The following is a 21,101-nucleotide window of genomic DNA, read 5'->3' as shown; positions in this document are numbered from 1 at the left end:
TGCGACTCCCGCGGTCCTACGGGCTGCGGCGGAAGCCAATCATCGCCCAGCCCGATCCAAGATGGCTTCCCTCCCCTGAGGCACCTCTCGCTCCACCTTTAAACCATATAAAGTGGGGAGACACATATAAAATGGGACCCCAGTGCCACCCCCTTATATTCCCCGTGAATCCTGCATCAAACCAAAAGAACCATTTCCTTTTAAATACCTTTGGGGGCAAAGGGCACACCACCAAATCAGATAAAATGATAATGACAGCAGTACTTCATATAAGCTGCTCCTGCGGTCAGAGCACATATCGGATTTAAACTGCTTTGCAACTAGTTTTGGCGCTTATGGGTCCACAACCTTGCCCAGCAAGGAAGAGCTGAAGCTTTTCTGAATGAGAAACTTATGCAGTTGCCTTGCCCTACATATAGGGCCTACTCAACCTGTTGGGGCACTGTGGAACTCCCTGCCACTTGACATCAAGCAGGTGCCTCCTCTGTACTCTTTTTCGGCGCCTGCTGATGCTTAGGAAGTTGAAGGAATTTTAACCCGTTTTAGTATCTTACCTTTTGTAAGTTTTAAAGTAGGGTTGTGATTTTTTTCCTCAGTTTGTCTTATTCTTTTGTAAACTGCTTTGAGGTTTTTTCACAACCAAGCAGAGTATAAATTTAGGAAATAAAATAAAATAAGCCAGCACTGCATAGAAAATATTTTCATATCAACTGTTGGGTGTTCTGCTTGGTAAGACTGGAGCGGCTCTGGGATGCTTGGGGCCTCCAGCTGATGTGCATCCTGTTGGCCCTGGTTCCTGACAGACTGCCTCTGAACATGGAAGTTCTACTTAGCTGCGACAGTTAACAGCCATCAGCAGGGCTATCTTCAACTGGTTTTAATTGTTGTTTAAAGGCATCTAAGTTAAGACGTCACGACAGAAGATGGCAGCTAATTCCATAACGGTTGTATCGCTTTCAAAACCAAATAGTGAACGTGAGTTCCTTACCAGACAGCAGCTCCAAATACACATTTGTATGACTTTATTGAAATTTCACAGACCGGAAGCAACACATAGAACAATAGCAGGTGTTAAGAATGGACCTTTCCTGGACCTACACCCGCAACAAGGTTGGAGCCCCTCCAGGCCTCTGCACAGTCTCTGATGCTACTCTGAGTGGAAAAAGGATTTCTTGTGTCTCAGGGCTGACGGCAAGAAGAACTTGGTTAAGGGGAATGGACTTGACTCCTCTCATAGTCCAATGGTGTAGGAACGTCCTGTGGGGTTGTGGATGACGGAGCACATGGGAGAGACTACGGCCCACTCGTACCACACTTTCTTCGAGTTGCTGCAGCGCCAGAAGGCCACGCGAATGCGCTCACCTGCCTGCACATTCATGGGTTGCTGGGGGGGGGGGAGAAGAGCATTAATAGCTGAGGGTCCGTTCACAAACCAGGATAACACCACCCTAATACAGTGTTATATAAGGAACCTTTGTCCACAAGTCCTTTTTCCTCAGAGGTCTGCTAAAGACTTTTCTTCCCTTCTCTTGTTTGGTTGTAAGTCACTTTGGGTTGCCGTGGGCAAGAGAGAGGTTTAAAGACTCTCTCGAGTATAAATGTAGTATAAACACAAACAACTGGGAAACACTGGCCTGCGAGCGCTCCAATTGGAGAACAACCTTTACCAAAGGCGTCATGGGCTTTGAAGACACTCGAACTCAGGATGAAAGGGAGAAACATGCTAAGAGGAAGGCACATTTGGCAAACCCTCACCGTGATCAACTCCCACCAGAAACCTACGTCCCCACTGTGGAAGGACGTGTGGATCCAGAATTGGCCTCCACAGTCACTGTTAAAACCGTTTTCAGGGAAGACAATCTTACTCGGCTACGAGTGATCGCCAAAGAAGAAAGCACCTAATAATTTGAGAAATAATAAATAATTTCTCTGCTGGAGGCAGTCTACTAGAGCAAACAGGGCACTGCTCCATCAATATCAGCCTGTGCTCAGACAGTTCTCACTTGCCTACTCTTGATGAAAGCCTTGAGCTCTCAGTCCTAATCCTAAAGCGTTAGGAATGTGTGGGCTAGCTGGGAGCATCCTGTTTTGTTATTTTCCCCCCAAATAGGTTTTCTTATAGATGTGAAAACCAATTTAGAAGAACCACCCAGTCCTACCACCAACAACAACAAAAAAAAGGAAAAAAGTCAAAAAGAGATCAAAAGCAAAGAAAAGGTGTGTAAGAGGGCAGAGGAAGAGAGACAGTGGGGGAAGAAGTGGCAAAGACAGAGATGAGGAGACAGAAACCGTGTTGCCTTAAATAGCATTTGATTATCCTGGCACACATTGTTGTGTTTTCCCCCACTGAATGTAAAGCGCACAAAATGCCCACACCTCCTACAGCTGTTCTTATCACCTTGGAGGTTCCCCTGGTGCAAAGTCTTACCGCCCTGCGGTAACAAGGGATGCCTTCCTCTCTTACAAGGGAGTGTTCAAGGAAGCACTTACCTTGAGAGGGAAGAAGATAGGGAACCAGGAAAACATGCCAGGTGAGTGAGTCTCAGGCCGAATACCTACGTGGAGGAAACATTGAAAAAGGCACGTTCTGCAACATCAAGGAACATCAAAGCAAGACCGCTCACTCCACACCTTCAGCCTCTGAGGGGGCACACCTGGTGGCTCTCCACCACCTGAGCTTCTGTTGGCCTTTGCTAGGAACCAAACCTTCAGTGCGACAGGTTCCCTACCCTGTGGAACTCCCTGCCATTAGAGGTTCAGCAGTAACCATTCAGCAGGAATGGCTCAGGACTGCAATACCTCAACACCGCCTCTATCCGTATGAACCTACCCGGACCCTGAGATCATCATCTGAGGCCCTTCTGAGTGTGCCGCCTCCATGGGAGATCCAAAGGGTGGCAACACAAGAACGAGCCTTTTCTGCAGTGGCTTCCTGTTTGTGTGATGCTCTTCCCAAGGAAGTTTGGGCTGGCACTTACATTATACACCTTTAAGTGCCGGGCAAAAATGTTCCTTTTTGACCAGGCCTTTGGCTGGCTGACATCCAATGCTCTTTGAAATGTGTTGTGGAAGAGGGATTGTTGAGTTGTTTTTGCTCTCATTCTTATTATGTATTTTGTGTTTTTTTATATTGTATATTTTTTATATTGTAATTTTATCCCTATATCTATAGGGATACAAATTTAATAAATAACGTAATATTAATTCTTGCCTTTCGGGAGTCTCTCAAAAAAACCTGTTATTCAGACAGGCCTTTGCAACACAAATTTCTTTTTACCTACCAGTCGCTACTGACGTTTTAAATTGCTTTTGTTGCAGTTTTGTATGCTGCACACCGCCCTGTCATACTTTTCACAGGTTTAAAAGTATTTAAATGAAATAAATAACCCCCCTTATCTCCCCTCAACTTACTGAGAGTGATGTCTCCATACAGAGTGGTCTCAAAGTAGCCTGCGAAACCATGAAGCACTGTGTTTACATCCACGGGGAACTCCAGTGTCTGGTAGCGGTTGTTGTCTTTGACTCTGTCTACAAGAAGGAAGAGGGTGTGGTCAGCCAAGGCCACGCCCCCTCAAAGGACGGCCCACCTTGCTCTCTTAAGGGCACAAGCTGATCGCCCACCACTCACCTGGTCTGTGCCAACCCAGGTTCTGTGGCAATTCAGTTTTTAAAGGTGTGACTAGCAGTTCCCGCCACATCGTGTGGCTAGTTGAAGCCCCACCCTCCTCAGCAGGGAACGTATGGTTCGCTCCTCTGCTACCTGGGTTCTCCTACCTGGGTTAGGGTGCTTGAAGGAGAAGCATGCCTGCGGGGGTGCCAACTGGTGGAAGTTGTGAAGCCGGACAACGTAAGGCATTTCAAACTGAGCCTGGGGACGTGAAAGACAGGAACAGGACAAAACACTGTTAGGACACCGTTCTAAAATTCACCTTGCATACATAGGGGCCGACTGCTTGTCGTACTTGACAGAGCCGTGTTAAAAGGTTTGCAATTATTTCCTATTATTTGGGATGGTGGGGAGTGAGACAGTTGTACAAAAACTGTGTTAGGCCTTCTTCAAAAGAATACTGTCTTCCTTCGTCTGCTGGGTTCGTGGAACTTGAACTGACAAGTTCAAAACAGCTCAGTTCATGTCACTAATCTCTCCTGTCCCTATGGACCATGTCATTCCCCGTGCTCTTAACATTGATTCTTTTACGAATCTTTAACAACAAGTGTCTAGTCCTTACTGTAACAAGCTCTTCGCCTCTGATTACATTTAGGCTAGAAGCCAATCCTTATGGGGAAACATTGAGAGAGCTGGGTGTGTTTAGCCTGCAAAAGAAGAGTCTGAGAGATGATATGAGAGCCATCTTGTAGCAACTGGAAAACTAGCACATTTATTATGCCCTAAAATCCGTCAGTAACAAACACTGTGCAGTCCAGATGTTGTTGAACGACAATCCCTGGTCGTTGGCTCTGCAGGTTTGGGCTGATGGGAGCTGGGAGTTCAATACTGACATACGCTTTTCCAGATAAGAGTCCATTCCACGAAAGCTTATGGCCGTAACATATGTTCCCATCTTCCAGGTGCTACAAGACTGTTGTCTTAGCTGAATTTAGCTGTCTGGTCTCATATCCTTCCAAATACATTTGAGTGTGTGTGTGTGTGTGTGTGTGTGTGTGTGTGTGTGTTATTGAAACAATAAAGGGGTATTTCTTTTTAACCGTGACCCAATGTTTTCATGCATTACCGGTGGTTAGGGAAAGTGCCATTTTCTGCCTGTGTTATTCACATCACAAAATCCTGCTTTTTCAACGTACACCAGTTTTTATTTCTTTTATGCATGCAGCAGCTGCGGAACTGCAGATCACGGGGCATGGAGAAAGTCTCACCTCGGGATCGCGGTCTTTCTCGCGACAGACGCGCACTTCGTTGTAGAGCTTTGAGGACGAGATTGGGCCCAGGAAGGAGGTGTAATCGCCCGGGATGCTCACCCCTCCTTCTGCGTATGGGGAGAAGGGAAAAGGCATCAGGGGCTTTGAATTGGCTGGTAGCCCCAACCTACTTAGCATCTAGATGCTGAAAGCAGTGCCCCCTCCCCACTCAAAACAACCCCCCCCAATTATACTCTCCCTGCCGTGAGCTGCCCTCCACTGTGCCCCACTCACCTTTCAGACAGTGCTCCGCCCCATCCAGGCACTCTGGGGACAGCTCGTTGTCAGCAAAGGACCCCAGCAACTCCGACACCATGAGGTCAGCCTTCTCGGGGGCTTCCCACTCCCGCATGTCACAGGAGACCACCGTCACCTGGGAACCCCATTCCTCGTACTGCCAGCTCTCCAGCCTGCAGGAAGGGAAGGCAGAGGTCAAGGGCCTCAAACTGGCAGAGTTTCACCCTCAGCTGCTGTTGCCCTCAGGTAGGTCCAGCTTGTAGGTCTCCCAGAAGAGGAATCTGGTTGGTCACTGTGAGAACAGGATGCTGAACTAGATAGGCCCAATTCAGCTGGGCTCTTCTTATGAGGCTCCTTAAGAGGGTCATAAAACACCTTGGTGTGCAGAGCAGGTTATCCCGACATTTCAATCCCACAAGGACATCAGGGAGACTCAAGGCATGGGCATGTGGACCCCTCAACCCCACTCAATGGGAGGCTGGAATGAGTAACTGTTCCCAGCTTTTTCCTTCCCTGGCTCTTTGTTCTGGCGACGCTACAGCTCCACCACCTTCCCCCTTATTGCCACAACACAAAAAGAGGGGTTTTATAATCTGTGTGTAAGAATACAGAGGAAGGCCTGCTGGATCAAGTTACAGGCCCGTCTGGTCCAGTATTATCCTCTCACAGTGGCCAACAAGACACCTTGGAGAAGCCCGCAAACTGGAGCATAACAGCACTGCAGGTTTTTTTAATTAAATTTTGTTTTACAATTTAGAATGCGCATTTAAACAACCTTAAGATATCAGTGACTTCCCTTCTCCTCTTTCCATGCATATGTTATATAAACTAAACTGTTCAGTATTCCATTATTACATCCATCAAAACTTACACTGTTGAATTTATCTTTATGCTGCCAGTGTTTTCAAGTGCACACAATTTCCCTCCATATATTCAACAAACATTTTAAAATCTTTACGAAGAACGAATGTTCTTCTTGTTCTCTTATTCTATAAGTTAGATCCGCAAGCTGCACATATTCCATCAGTTTTAAGTTGCCATCCTTCTTTGGTTGGGACATCACTCGCTTTCCATTTTTGGGCTAAGAGAACACGGGCCACCGTAGTGGCATACATAAATAACCTTTTTCGACACCTGGTAATTTCCATCTGAATTATCCCCAACAAAAAGGACTCTGGGTTTTTTTGGAAAAGTGCTCTAAAACATTTTTTTCCAACTCATTATAAATTATTTCCCAATACTCTTTTACAGGTCCACCACATATGGAAGAATGTATCCTCGGCCTCATTGCAATGAGCACTGCAGTTTCTAGTAACTGGTAATCTCAGCAGTGGAAGGAGAGCCTTACTATAAGGATTAGTAGCCATCAATAACATAATCCTCCGTGAATTTCTCTAATCCTCTTTGAAAGCCATTCAAGTTAACCGCCACGTCCGCACAAGGCTGAGAAGGAGAGTCACAGGAAAAGCATACTTTTGCTGTTTCCCAGTAATACATCTATACAGTGTGGACTAGTTGTGGGGGAGCCTTTGCTGTTGCTGTACTACAACTGCGATCAGGCATACTTGCTAGGGCTCATGGGAGTTGTAGTCCAGCAACAGCCAGAGGACCTCAGGTTCCCCAAACCAATGCCATTTCCCTGGGGGCACTGTGAACTAAACTCCCCACTTGACTCACAGTATGAAGCCTCCTCACCAGTAAGGAAAAAACGAGTGTGTCATCAGGTCTCCCACCTGCAGCTTATATAGGGGGTACGACAGGGTTGGGTGAGGCCTCTAAGAAGGAACAAAGCCTTTTCACACCTCATGCCGCAATGAGGTAATAGTATTATTGCTGTTATATTTAGTTACAGGGAGTGCAAATGTGCCTGTAATTACCGTATTTTTCGCCCTATAGGACACACCTTTTCCCCTCCAAAAATGAAGGGGAAATCTGGGTGTGTCCTATGGGGCGAAGGCAGGCTTTCGCTGAAGCTTGGAGAGGCTTCAGGAGGACATCCGCAGGCTTCAGGAAGACATCCGCAGCCTAGGCAGCCCTGTGGGAAGCAGAGCGCCCCTCGCGCTGGGCAGACATCCGCAGGTGGGGAGCCCTGCAGGAGTTCCCCGCAGGGCACCCCACGCTGAAGATAGCAGCCTGCCGCCCGGCGCGAGGGGCGCCCTAAAGCAGAGCGCCCCTCACACCAGACAGACATCCGCAGCGTGGGGAGGCCTGTAGGAGTTGCCCGCAGGGCTCCCCATGCTGCGGATAGCAGCCTGCCGCCCGGCGCGCAGGGCACCCTGAAGCAAAGTGCCCCGCGCGCCGGACAGACATCCGCAGATGGGGAGCCCTGCAGGAGTTCCCCGCAGGGCGCCCCACGCTGTGGATAGCAGCCTGCCGCCCGGCACGAGAGGCGTCCTGAAGCAGAGTGCCCCGCGCGCCGGGCAGACATCGGCCAGCCCCACAAGCTCGGGGGACAGCAGGGAGGCGCAGCGCCGCCATCCCACTGTTCCTCAACCTGGTTCGGCTTCCCCGACCTGGTTTTGGGGGGGAAATAAAGGGGGGGAATTTCCTTTATTTCCCCCCAAAAAAACTAGGTGCGTCCTATGGGACGGAGCGTCCTATGGGATGAAAAATACGGTGTATTTCAGCAGCCTGCTAAAATCTATTGATTAATTAGGAACCTGCCCAAAGAATACAAACCAATGTACAAGGTATCTGCCTAGAAGCTTCCATTTTAAACTAACATGTAATACAAAGGGAAGGGGGACAGAGGAAACCCAAGCCCTCCCTAGTTCAGAAGGCATTTTCTCTTCCCCAGTTAAGAAACAACAACAAAGAAGGGGGGGTGGTGCCAGAGAGCAAAATTTGCACTATCTGTTAATCTGCAGACAGCAAAACATTCTAGATTGCGGTTTCCTGCATTATCTCCCATCTCGGTTCCTGTTTGGGGGCATTTACCTGAGGCAATAAGATGCAATGACCTGCGGGGGACTTACTGATGCAATCTTATACCTTCAAGTTATCATTACCACCAACTATTGTAAAAAAAATCTTTCAATTTGTTAGTTTGTCCAGGATGAAGAGCAGAGCCCCGGTCCTGTAAACCTTCCAAAATCCTGCAGTTTTCCAGTTTCCTTTTCCTCACAGCCAGTACGGGGGCCTGTGTGGGTTTCACCTGCTCTCCTCACAGAAGAGTGGGCACAAAACGTTTCTTTTCCATTTCCACCCGGGGGGGAAAGGGCTAAAGTACTTACGTCACCACAGCATTGGGGTTTTTCTCCACAGCGTAAATCTTGATGTGTCTGTCGGCCTGTCGCGCAGCGCGGAGGGAAGCATTCACAAGGGGCCCCCGTCCTGCTCCAAGCACCATCACCACCCTGAGCAGATGGGGAAGGAGAGAAGGGAAAAAGGAGGAAGACGCTGTAAAGGTAAAGGGACCCCTTGACCCTTAGGTCCAGTCGTGGCCAACTCTGGGGTTGCGGCGCTCATCTCGCTTTATTGGCCAAGGGAACTGGCGTTTGTCCGCAGACAGCTTCCGGGTCATGTGGCCAGCATGACTATGCCACTTCTGGTGAACCAGAGCAGCACACGGAAACGCCATTTACCTTCCCGCCAGAGTGGTACCTAGTTGTCTACTTGCACTTTGACGTGCTTTCAAACTGCTAGGTTGGCAGGAGCTGGGACCGAACAACAGGAGCTCACCCCGTCGTGGGGATTCGAACCACCGACCTTCTAATCGGCAAGTCCTAGGCTCTGTGGAGGGGTGCTAAAATAACAGGCAACTAAGCAGCTTATTCTCCAGATGGGGGCAAGATGGCTCACCAGCTGGAAAGAGCTGTTGACGCAGACCCCGAAAGCACAATAAACTCAAGGCCCACCTACGTCTTGTGAGGGAATGCCGTTATCCGTGCTCCATTTCTGAAGGAAGTACGCCAATTCCCGCTAGGCCACGTTCAAACACAAGTTGGGCTACTTCATTTTAACCAACACACGCAGTTGGATTTTTGACCTTTACTCCTCAGGAGTGGTCCTGCAGGGTTCAATGGTGTCCGCTCCCAATTTAAGTGTGCGCAGGAAACAGGCCTAGCGCTCCCGAACACGGTCTTCTCAGCGAGAGAAGAGTTAAAAGTGAAGGAGTGCCAATTTCTCTTAAAAACGAGAAACCCTGCTTCCGAACTGTTCATTCCTCTTTATTTATTTTTAATGTGCTACAAGAAACTGCTGGAGCCTGCGCTCAGGGCAAGGCAGAGACAAAAAAGGAGAAAGCTTAATCAAACGGTATGTTTCTCTGGGTGCACCCTGTAGTAGTTTTGATGTCAAGCTTTTCTTGGAAGAGCCGGCAGTAAATTTGTTGCTCCTGCGGGTGAGGGGGGGCTTGAAAGACACTGTGCAGATTAGAGGATCTGGGAGTTCAAGCAGAGTAAGAAGAAACAGGGAGAGGGCCCTTTTCAACTTATAATCCACTTATATGAAAGGAAAATGGGGCAGGTGGTGCCGAACAAGAGTTTCATCCCTACTAAGGTGGCACCACAAGCTGAACAGAACTGAAATGGTATATTACCAAAGTTTCCCTGCCTGCTCATCTACTACTGACCCTGCTGAAAACTTCTGTTCCAGCAGGCAATTGGGAATACGTCCTTCCACAATGGTTAACCAATGTTTGTTTTTAACCTTCTTATATGTTTTCCTTTTTATATGTTTTTATTGTAGGGTTATATGTTTTTATTGCTTAAAACATGTTTTTTATATGTTTTTATAGCTTAAAATTCTTAGTTTTAGATTTTGATTTCTGTGGAAATTGTTTCCCATTTGGTTGTGTATTTTTTTGATGTGGTTTATTTATTGTTTATGGCTTTTGTAATTATGTAAATCTTGTTATGCTGTAAGCCACCTTGATCATTGTTTTTTTAACTGTGGAAAGGCAGCATACAAATAAAAAATGATGATTTTATTGCTGTAAACAGCTTTGACGTGTGTGTGCATATATATATATATATATGGACATACTGATATACACACACACACACACACACATATATATATATATATATATACACACATATATATATATATACACACACACACACACACACATATATATATATATATATATATATATATATATATATATATATGTGGACATACTGATATAGAAATGTTTTTATAAACAAATATAATGTGGCAATAAATAAAGGGTACCTCCCACATCCTCCCATTTCCCAGCATCCTGCGCAAAGGCGGTCAAATTAAGCCAACCCAGCTCATCGTTGGGATTCTTACTCACTGAACGTTAGTTTCTTTCTCCTCATCAGGCACACGGTCTAGCAGGCACTTGTATATCGCCTAACAGGGGTGAGAATAATGGATTGGAGTGCGTCTGTAAAAGTCAGTTCCTCTCCCCGCCATTGAAAACTAGCTGATAATGTTCCCACTCCAATCTCCCCTTCACAAAACACGTTCCTTGTGAGGCCTCCTCTCTCTAGCCCAAATGTGGTGTTCTCAAGGCACTGCTAGACTACAACTCCCATCACCCCTATTTGCCATCAGCTGGGGCTGATGGGAGTTGTAGTCCAACAACACCAGGAAGGCCCATTAGCAACCCTTCCCTCTAGTTTTCCCTCCTTCCCACAACATGTTGGCCCTTCAGTGCTCCAACCAGCTTCTGTGTTCCACCCAAGCACAAATATTTGGCCTGTGCTCCTCCCCACATACCCCTCCCCCCTCTCTTTCCCTCCCCACTTCTTGCCCCTCTCTCATAGCTCCAACCTCCCTCTCAGCAAGCCCCACACCTCTTCACCACCACACACCAACCTGTTGGTACTGGGAGTACTTGATAGGGTCCTTCTCAAAGACCTCATAGGTCTGGGATTCCAGGTTGTCCATCAGGGGCTGCGCGGGGAAAAAGCACCACAAGGAGAAAGGCTTCGCACCCAGTGTGGGCAACACAGCAAACAAAGGGGCCGGGTGTTTGTTAAGGAGCAGGACTTCCAGCATTGTGGGTAAGGAGATCAGCGGATGGAAAAGACACACCAAAGTAACACACTACAGAGGTCCAATGGGAAGATCACAGAATCCTAGAGCTGCAAGGGAACCCGAGGGAATTCTAGCCCAACCCTTGCAATGCAGGAATCTTAACTAAAGCATCACCATCATAATTTATTAGCACCCTAAACATCCAGAGATAGATAAGACTATTTTAGTCCAACAACAATCCTGGCTGTTGTTGGGCAACAATCCAAGTTGCAGTGGAAGTCAGATGAGGAAGAAGAGGCGAGTGCGAAAGGCGGCGTTGGCACGGGGCAGCCCAACAGGGAGGGCCCCTCCACTCCTTTGCCTCTACAGGCTGGGGGAGGGGAGGCAGTCTCACCTGCTCCCTGTCATGCCCCCACCCCCAGAGCAATTTGGGAAGGGCGCAGACCAGCCAGGAGAGGAGGCGCTCGGGAAACCGTAGCTAAGCAAGTTACGCCAAAGCAAAATATGTGCAGAATTCCTCAGTGTGGGTTTCGCACCAGGGTGGTGGAATTCAGCCAAAACACATGGCACTCCTCTTTGTAACACTTTTGATCTGATGCTTATCACACACCCAAGGTGGTCAAATGTCAGAGGTGGACAACGGAGGCTGAGAGGGAGCAACTCGCGTATTCAGAGCTGGAGAGGAGCTTGAAGCCAGGAGACTCACCTGCAGCGGGGACTGGAGATAGTCTTCATAGCCCTTTGCAAAGAGCTCGTAGGCAGAAGGAGGAGGGCGGTTTTGGCTCAGGTACTCCAGGTACTGCAGGTAGGAGCAGAACTCCTTTTCCGGATGGTGGTGGGAGCCTGTGATGATGAACTGCACCTCAAGCTGGGGGAAGGATTGGAAGGGCCAAGTTTATTTCTTTACATCCAGCCTTTCCCCAAGGAGCTGAAAGTGGTGTACAGGGTTCTCTGCCTCCCTCCTTTATCCTGACAGCCCCCCTGCGAAGTAGGTCAGGCTGACAGTGACAGACCCAAGGTCACCTAGCCAGCTTCATAGCCGAGTGGAGATTTGAACCCTGGTCTCCCGTATCTTAGTCCAACAGCCTAACCCCTACACCATCCCAGCTCACGCTAAAGTATCCGCTCATCCCCCCTGGTGACCCATCGCTCTGCAAATTATTGTTAGCGTTCATTGTGTACATGACGCTTCCGGGGACCCTTCCTGGCCTGGCATGCCAGTTCCTCACCTCCCCTTTGCAAAGCCTGCCTATCAATCATTTGATAGGTGACTGACGCCTGTCAAAGTCCCGTGCGCAGCACTTCGCAAATGCCTGGCAACCACCGGACTCTTGGGAAGTGTCATACAATAGGCTTTGCAGGCTCTGCAAATCACTCAAGCTCAGCTTTTACCAGCCCCGCACCTGACATTACGTCTGACGTGGAAAAGGGAGGCCTGGATTAGGCCCACATCCTGGATGATCGCACCCCAGATCTAAAAACAGACCCAGAGAAACAGGGGAAGGAGAGGGATGGAGACAGCAACAAGCAGGCAAATAATATAAGATTATTTCAATCACAGGTTATTTTGGCTTAGCTAGATCTCCCAGATGCCTGCTTCAACCTCACAGACTACAAGTCCCTCAGGAGTTACCTGTTCTAGTCATAGATCTTTTCACACGCAGAGCTAACGTTTTCTCTTCAGGAGGATTTAATTTAGCAAAATCACGTGGGGCCGTAGCTCAGAATTCTCTACTGCTAGTTCTACACCCCCCCTTCATTCCTTGCGTGCCCTCGCAAAAAAGCAAGGCTCTCTCCCAAAATGGATTTGTTGCAGAAAACGGCGCCCTTGAGAGGATGGCGTTGTACTCTTTCCAATAGCCAGATTTGTTCTGGGAAAGGCGGAGAAGAATTTAGACAGGTAACCCTTCACACAGGCGATAAACTCAGGGTTCCAATGATGGAAAGAAGCAGGTAAGAACGTGAGAAAAGGCAGAAAAGGGGGAAGCTGACCTTCAGCAGGCGGAAGACCAGGCGCTGATGCATCTTGGAGAGGACAGGGAAGCCTTTCTTATTGGTCAGGAAGATGCTGGTGGGCAGTATGGCCGCTTTGATTGGCTCCCCCAGCCAGCGGTCAATGACGTGGTTGGACGGCAGGTCAGGGCCCACCTCCAGCGCTGAGGAGAAGGCACAAAAAGGCGTCAAGGGAAGAGAAGAGGCGCCAGTCTCTGCGCCTTGAGGGTGCCAAGGGGTGCAAGCCTCCCTCCCCCAGCCTCTGGGGGTGCCCCCCGTCTCGGCCCAGCAGCACTCACCCACGGCAACACGCTTGTTGTAGTCACACAGCGTCCGGAAATTGTGCCACCTGGAGAAACAAGAAACTCATGTGGCCCCATGGGAAGGCTGGCATCCCCTGTCTCTTCCTCTGACCTGCATTGTCCTCTTCCCCTCCCTTCCTTCCTCTCTTTCTCCCTCAGGACTTGCTTACGCAACTAGCTGAGCAACTGACATGTTCAGGAGGTGAGTCAGAAGATTCAGGTGTTGAGTCTCGGAAGAGGCGAGCCAAAAGGGCAGCCACACTTTGCCACAAATGGCCACACGAATTGAAACAGCCAGTATCGAAGGATCAAAACATTTTTCTAAAAAAGAACATGATATCTAGTTCTTCAGCGGCGTAACAAGAGTTCCAAGAACGAATCTGGATTCCGCCCCTGCTTTTAAAGAGAGACAATAACCTCTAGCAAGGTCAAGACCCCTAGATTCACTTCTTACCCAGTTTGGGATAAATGAATATGGAGTTATGGAAACCATCTTCCTCCTGCCTTAAGTACTGGGCTGCAACCAGGTGAAAAAGGACCTCTTTGCAATTGTTTGTATACACGTTGATTTAGGTATGTGATTGTCCCAACTGTTTTCATATATGAAATTATGTATTTATTGCTAAGCCATTTTAAGAGGTTTCATAGGAAGAGATTAATAGTTTTTTTAAAAAATAAATAAATTTGTTTTATTTATTAAATTTGTATACCGCCCTTCATCCACAGATCTCAGGGCGGTTAAAATGAAAATCAAACAAACAAACAAAACTCAGCTGTAGAAGTGTGACTTGCACTCTGTTCTTATTCAGTAGCAAACTGGCTCTGCCTTCCCAGCATCCGCCCAGGTTCCTGCTGACAGCCACTCACCACTGCCAGGTCTTCTCCTCGCCTGCGGACTCGTCCTCTATCTCCTGCACTGCCTCGTTCTCGATAACATCATCCCGCAAGTCCTCAGGGGCCAGCAGTGGGACCCGCATCCAGAACTAAATTTGGGGGAGGGGGGAATGATCACATGCATGAGGCAGGAAGGAAAGCGTTGGTCGGTCCTTGTCTTCAACACTGGCCTGAGCATATTGACAGAATCAGAGAATCGTAGGGTTGGAAGGAACCCCAGGGGTCATCTAGTCCACCCCCCCCCGTCAACGCAGCAATCACAGAGAAAGAATCCTTGGCGGATGTCCACCCAACCTCTGCATAAAAACCTTCATCACCTTCTGATGAAAGGTAAATTAGGGTTTTCATTTTGGAAACTGACTTTTAGAAGACACCTGAAGGCAGCCCTATATAGGGAAGTTTTCAATGTTTGATGTTTTATTGTGTTTTTAATATTCTGTTGGAAGCCAGTCAGAGTGGTTCGGACAACCCAGCCAGATAGGCGGCATATTAATATTAATATTATAATATTGTGTTTCATTGCATTGCTTTGAATGGCATTTATTTTTTCAATTGTTGTACCAACAAACAAAACGGCATGTCAGAGGGATGCAGGTGAGGTTTTTGCAGGTGTACTGTGGATATAATGGCGGCGGCGGGTGGGGGGAGGTATTTATGCCCTTACCATGGAAGTGTGATGCCCAGTATTGATGTGGTTACACAGAACGCGGGCCAAGTTGGGGTTGTCTGCCTGCTTCAGGGGCAGCAGGAACGCTGGGAGTCCCAAGTACGCCCCAAAATTCAGCTCCTGTAACATGGCCTGTGGAGAACAGAGAAAGCATAGAACAACATGTAAAGTTATTGCCAAAATCAAACTTGTAAAGATATACTGTACAGCAAAACTGGAGGAAGGTTTAGAATGGCTGGTGTTTCGTTTTTGAAAGGGCAATGCAATCAAAGAAAGGAAACCTCATTTCCCCTCCACAAAAACTCCAAGCGATACAAGGAAAGGATTAAACAAGAGGTTCAGGACAAAACAAAAGGAGGAACTATTGGAAATGGCCAGCAGCTAAGATGGCACCCTCCAGATTTTGTTGGACTACAACTCCCATAATCTCTGACCATTGGCCACACCACACATGCTGGGTATGCTAATAGTTGAAGTCCAACAGCATCTTAGAGCAGGGATGCACAACCTGCGGCCCCCAGATGTTTCTGGACTACAACTCCAATCATCCCTGATCACTGGCTACGCTGGCTGGGGCTGATGGGAGTTGTAGTCCAGAAACATACGGAGAGCAGCAGGTTGTGTACCCCTGGTCTAGAGTGTACCATATTGGCTACTCCTGGCTTAGTGGCTCAGGGCCTGTTTTGCATGTAGAAGGCTAGAGATTCAATCCACAGAATCTCTAGCTAAAAAAATATCAGGTAGCAGATCTGGAAAGAGACCTTGGAGAGTTTCCACCAATCAGAGTGGTCGATGCTGAGCTAGAACGACCAAAGCTCTGTCCCTTTATGCAATGCACATGTAATTTATGGAATTCAGTGCCACAGAGGTCACGATAGCCATTGGCATTATTATTATTAATTCAATTTATATGCCGCCCTTTATCAAACGATGCCAGGGTGGTATACAATATTATAATCACATTACAGAACAACAATGACAAAAACGTAATAAAAACATAGTAAAAAGCATACCAACCTACAGCCTAATAATAAGATAATCATCATAATAACAGTCTTCTCCCCCCACAATTTTACAGGCCATAATAGCCATAGGCCTAAGTAAAGAGGAAAGTTTTTGCCTGGCGCCTAAAGACATGTAATGATGGCATCAGGCGAGCCTCTCTGGAGAGAGCGTTCCACAATTGGGGAACCACCACAGAAAAGGCCCGTTCTCTTGCTGCCACCCTCTGAACCTCTCTGGGAGGGTGGGGACATAGCAAAGGGCCTCAGGTGACAAGTGCAGGGTCGGGTCAGTTTGTATGGGGAGAGGCGGTCCGTAAGCTATTGACCAGTTACAAGTACCTGGTCAAAAAAAGGAAGCTCATACTAATTTATATTTCAGAGGATATTAGTTAGGATAGTTAGGACCAGGCGTTCCCATGCAAGATACCTCCAATTTCCACATGCCAGGAACACACAGACCATCATCTCTGTTGAAATGTTTATTCAGCGCAATAAATTGAATTTACACAGATTTTAATAGACAAACATCCCCTGCTTATGATCTGGCTGGTCACTTCTGAAATGGTGGCCAAGACAGAGTTTTGAGTCTAACATGGCAAGGTACGTTTTTAAAGTCTTGGTGGACAGTTTCTCCATCTCCCAAGCACTGGACGCAAACCTTTGTAGACCATCTTAGAAACACCTCCCAACCCTTCGTTGCCAAGCTCACTCACCGCCTCAGAATTCCTGCGAACCTTTTCCACATTGGAGTCTGCTCGGATCCATGGGGACAGTTTGCCCACAATCAGGGTGTTCCAGTCTGCAAGGAAGCAGGATGTTAAGGAGAATGTGACCATTCATTTAAGGAGATAGAGAGCTTGTTCACAGCCAACAGCCACAATGAGAATGCAGCTTGCCCTTTAAAACCAAATGGAAGCTTTTTTTAAAAAAACCCACAACAACTTGTACTACTCATGGGTCACACAGTAACAAGTACTCAGTGACCTCCTACTAAGGAACTATCTCCCCTCCCCAAACTTTTATCCAAATCCAGACCTCCCAGCGTTTGTAGTGGAAAACATTTGTCTGAACTGGCAATCACTGGTTAAGGATATAGAGATGGGCATACAGTCGTACCTTGGATCCCGAACGCCTTGCAAGTTGAATGTTTTGGCTCCCAAACGCCACAAACCTTGAAGTCAGTGGCGTAGCGTGGGGGGTGCAGGGGGGCCCGGCCGCACCAGGCGCAACATCGGGGGGGGGGGGCGCAGAAGAGACTCGAGTGCTAAAATCCACGGGTTGGGGGCGCAAATTACTTGCCTTGCCCCGGATGCTGACAACCCACGCTACGCCACTGCTGGAAGTGAGTTCTTTGGAACCTGAAGGTGGCTTCCGATTGGCTGCAGGAGCTTCCTGCAGCCAATCAGAAGCCGCACTTTGGTTTCCGAATGTTTTAGAAGTCGAATGGACTTCTGGAACAGATTCCGTTTGTCTTCCAAGGTATGACTGTACTTTTTATTGTGATTTTGTTCCTTTCTTTTAAACTATGTTTCTGGTAAACTGCATAGAGGTAAAGTAAGTGAGATATATATATCTAGAGAGAAAGAGAGTTAAATAAATAAAAAATAAACCAAAGGGCCTTCCCTACACCAAGCCCTTGAGAATATCACTATATTTTGACAAGTAAATAAATTCATTACTTCCCGCCCAGTCTTTAATGGACAGAAAAAGCAACGGCAGCAATCTGGGCTCCCAAGTTCTCACCTCTCCCCGAGAGCAAGAGGTCAGAGCGTGTCTGGGGTCCCGGTCGGTTTTTAGCTGGCTCCTGGAAAAACTCCCTCTTGTAGCGAGGGTGGAAAATGGGCATGCAAAGGAAATCAAACCTATAGGGTGAAGAGAGAGGAATTTGAGAAGTTAAGATCCTGGTACCGCAAGTTAAAATGACAACCCTGCATCCCACCAGCACCTGAAATGTGTTTGGTTGGGATTCAGAAAAGAACCTTCTCTGTGGATGTGTCTGGAGTTTGACAAGGGAGTCGCATCTTAACAAACAGATCCCATATTTTCTATACATTTAAAACAGTATCATGCCACAGTTTGCAAAGGGTGCTGAGAATTGTCAGGAGTTGCCTATTCCCTGAGTGCTTTAACAAATCAATTATTTTCCCCAGGGACCTCTGGAGGAAGCTAAGTCTGTTTGAACTGGAATGATACGGTTTTAAAGTATAGTGCAGATTGGGCCACTCGTTCTGTTGGCCTTCGATTGTTGTGCAAGGCCATTTACTTCCCTCTTTGCCAACCAGGCAATTAAATTTAACTTCCCTGATAATGTTAGTTCATGTGCTACCTACTGCCTCTTCTCTCTTTAATCGCTGATTATTTCATGGTTTTTTGTTGTTGTTTTAACCTGCCAATCAGAACGTAAGCACCTTCAGCATCTCTACTAATTGAAAGATGGGATAGCAAATGCTTTAAAAAAAGATAAGCTGCCTGTAGTTTTTCTAAGTTTATTAATTAATGGATTAAAATGATTAACTAGTGGATTAAAATTTTAATACGGTTGTACAGCTTATACCAACGTCCCTTCCCCATTTCTTTTCTTTTTGGGGATGATGTTATCTTTATAGTGGTGATAATCAACACTGTCTCCAGCGAATTGTTGAGTTTTTTCTATAGAATCCCTTGAGACAGAATTGAAGCTTGTGCAAGAACTGGGGGAAACTCTCACTTGTTGGAAAAGTTATTTCTTTTCTCCTCCAAGGCCATCAATATGCCACTAACAATGGTCACATTAACAGCCAGGTTTCACCTATAGCTCTGTAGGTTTGCAACTACAGGAATTTGACTGAGAAGAAATCTTACAATATACAGTGGTGCCTCGCAAGACGAAAAGAATCCGTTCTGCGAGTCTCTTCGTCTTGCGGTTTTTTCGTCTTGCGAAGCAAGCCCATTAGCGGCTTAGCGGATCAGCTGATAAGTGGCTTAGCGGATCAGCTGATAAGCGGCTTAGCGGATCAGCTGTTCAGCGGCTTAGCGGGTCAGCTGTTCAGCGGCTTAGCGGATCAGCTGATAAGCGGCTTAGCGGATCAGCTGTTAAGCGGCTTAGCAGATCAGCTGATAAGCGGCTTAGCGGCTTGGGAAAAAGGGGGGGAGGGAAAAAACCCAGCAGGAACTCGCAAGACATTTTCATCTTGCGAAGCAAGCCCATAGGAAATTTGTTTTGCGAAGCACCTCCAAAACGGAAAACCCTTTCGTCTAGCGGGTTTTCCGTCTTGCAGGGCACCACTGTACAGTACAAAGACTGAATCTAAATTTTTAGACCTACAAAATATATATGGCAAAGGATGTAACTACAAAGCTAGAATGTAGTGTCTAAACACAGCAACTCACCCAGATGATATCAAAGTTCATGGCTGGCTAGGTGGTTGCAAGCTACTTCCCAAGCAAGGCTGAGGGTGCGGAAACTCACAGTTTAAGTGTTTCCGCAATGAATGATAGAGTTGGAAGGACCCTAAGGGGCATCCGGTCCAACTCCCTGCACTGCAAGAATCCTGCCCACAGCCATCCCTGGGTGGGCTCAAACAGCCAGACTGACCCACTGTGCCACCTGCTTCACTCATCAGTGAGCTTAGTGGCAGAAATCAAGCAGAGTTGACACCACACCCTAGGGCAGCGGTTCTCAACCTGTGGGTCCCCCAGATGTTGCTGGACTACAACTCCCATCATCCCTGAGCTCTGGCCTTGCTGGCTAGGGGTGATGGGAGTTGTAGTTCAACATCTGGGGACCCACAGGTTGAGATAGGCTGCCTTAGGGGAAGGGTCCTCTACGTCAGAGCTGGGGAGCCGGTGGCCCTCCAGATGCTGTTAAAGACTCTAGTTGTGTCAGCCCCAGCCATGGTGGCCAACCCCTTGACTGGGTTACAAAAGCTGTAGGCTAGCAAGATCAGGAATGCCAAAGGTTCCATTGTCTGGATCTATGAAGCGCATGCATTGATCCCCATCTTTCTGTTCAAAAGTGGAATGGTCTCCCTCGGGTGGTAGTGGGCTTTCCTTCACTGGAGGTTTATAAGCAGAGGCTGGATGGCCATCTGTCATGGATGCTTTAGATGAGATTCCTGTGTTGAAGGGGGTTGGACTAGATGACTCTTGGAAGGCCCCTTCCAACTCTACTATTCTACAATCTTCTATGGTAGGGGAGTCTCTGCCTGCTGGGAAGCTGTTGAAGCCACAGAGAGGCAGCACCTTTGCATTCTTTGAGGTCAAGGGTCAGGTAGCATGACCTCCCCTGGGGTCAGAGGTCACCCCGGGATTCTGAGTAAATGGGAAGGCATAAAAAAAGCAAACCCAACCCAACCAGCCCTCAGCCCAGGATGGTCCCAGGTGACGCGCAGGTAGAGGTCAGGGGTCACCATGGCACGCTTAAGGGAGGGGTCAAGGGTCAGCATAGGACCACGTGGTCCCTCTCACCCCTGCCTGGCGACCGCTCCCAGGGTGCCCGCCACTTCCGGGACGCAGCTCAAGTCCCTCCCGCAAGAGACGCGCGCCGCCGCCGCCCCCGGCCCCACCGCGGACGCCGCTGCCGCCGCCATCGCCGCCGCTGCGCTCGCCGCCATGTCCCGCCACACAAGGAGCCGGGAGCCCGGCAGCCGCGCCCACTTCCTCGCCCTGGCCAATCAGCGGACGCCCTCAGAGGGGAAAAAAATAGTAATAAAAGGTCCAGCCAATCGCAGAAGGTCTTTCCCGGGCAGGACTGAGAGGAGGAGCCAATTAGACTCCAGGCCGGGGGCGGGGAAATAGCTTTCTAGCTCAATGAGGCTTCGGGGGATAGAAATCGGTTTCCCATCATGCTCTTGGGTGGAGAAGCGCTTGGAGTCTTTTATGTTCCACTGATGTTCAGATCAGCATGCCTTCCTCTCCGCTCGTCTGAGGACTGCAGTTCCCGTCATGCATCGCGGCACAGGTTTTTAGTTGTTCGTCGCACTCGCCCGGCGTAGCGTGCTCTATAGGGAAGGCGCCGTGAAGCTCACAGAACGTCCAAGGGCCAGTGGCGCAATGGATAACGCGTCTGACTACGGATCAGAAGATTCTAGGTTCGACTCCTGGCTGGCTCGGAAAGGGCGTAATTTTGCTCCCACCACCCAAAAAAGACACCAGTTT

At 48.1% G+C, this 21,101-nt stretch overlaps 1 protein-coding gene across 1 annotated transcript; it reads right to left on the bottom strand.

Annotated features, from left to right (window-relative positions):
- Positions 1-1,007: 1,007 nt before the first annotated feature.
- Positions 1,008-20,562, bottom strand: PRMT5 (protein arginine methyltransferase 5). The gene is made up of 17 exons (XM_082195630.1): positions 20,412-20,562; positions 17,709-17,827; positions 16,679-16,764; positions 14,959-15,093; positions 14,268-14,383; positions 13,398-13,447; positions 13,099-13,262; positions 11,813-11,974; positions 10,945-11,022; positions 10,418-10,476; positions 8,388-8,510; positions 5,152-5,327; positions 4,876-4,985; positions 3,775-3,868; positions 3,412-3,528; positions 2,491-2,555; positions 1,008-1,384 (listed from the first exon to the last, which is right to left on the bottom strand). Exons 1-17 carry the CDS (start codon positions 20,555-20,557, stop codon positions 1,232-1,234), a joined length of 1,953 nt encoding a protein of 650 aa, XP_082051756.1. The 5' UTR covers positions 20,558-20,562; the 3' UTR covers positions 1,008-1,231.
- Between the last annotated feature and the right edge of the window lie 539 nt (positions 20,563-21,101).

This window comes from Podarcis vaucheri, assembly GCF_965113315.1.
Source record: "Podarcis vaucheri genome assembly, chromosome: 13".
Taxonomy (NCBI): domain Eukaryota; kingdom Metazoa; phylum Chordata; class Lepidosauria; order Squamata; family Lacertidae; genus Podarcis; species Podarcis vaucheri.
Note: the sequence above shows the minus strand (reverse complement) of the source record. Positions and strands in the feature narration are given on the sequence as shown.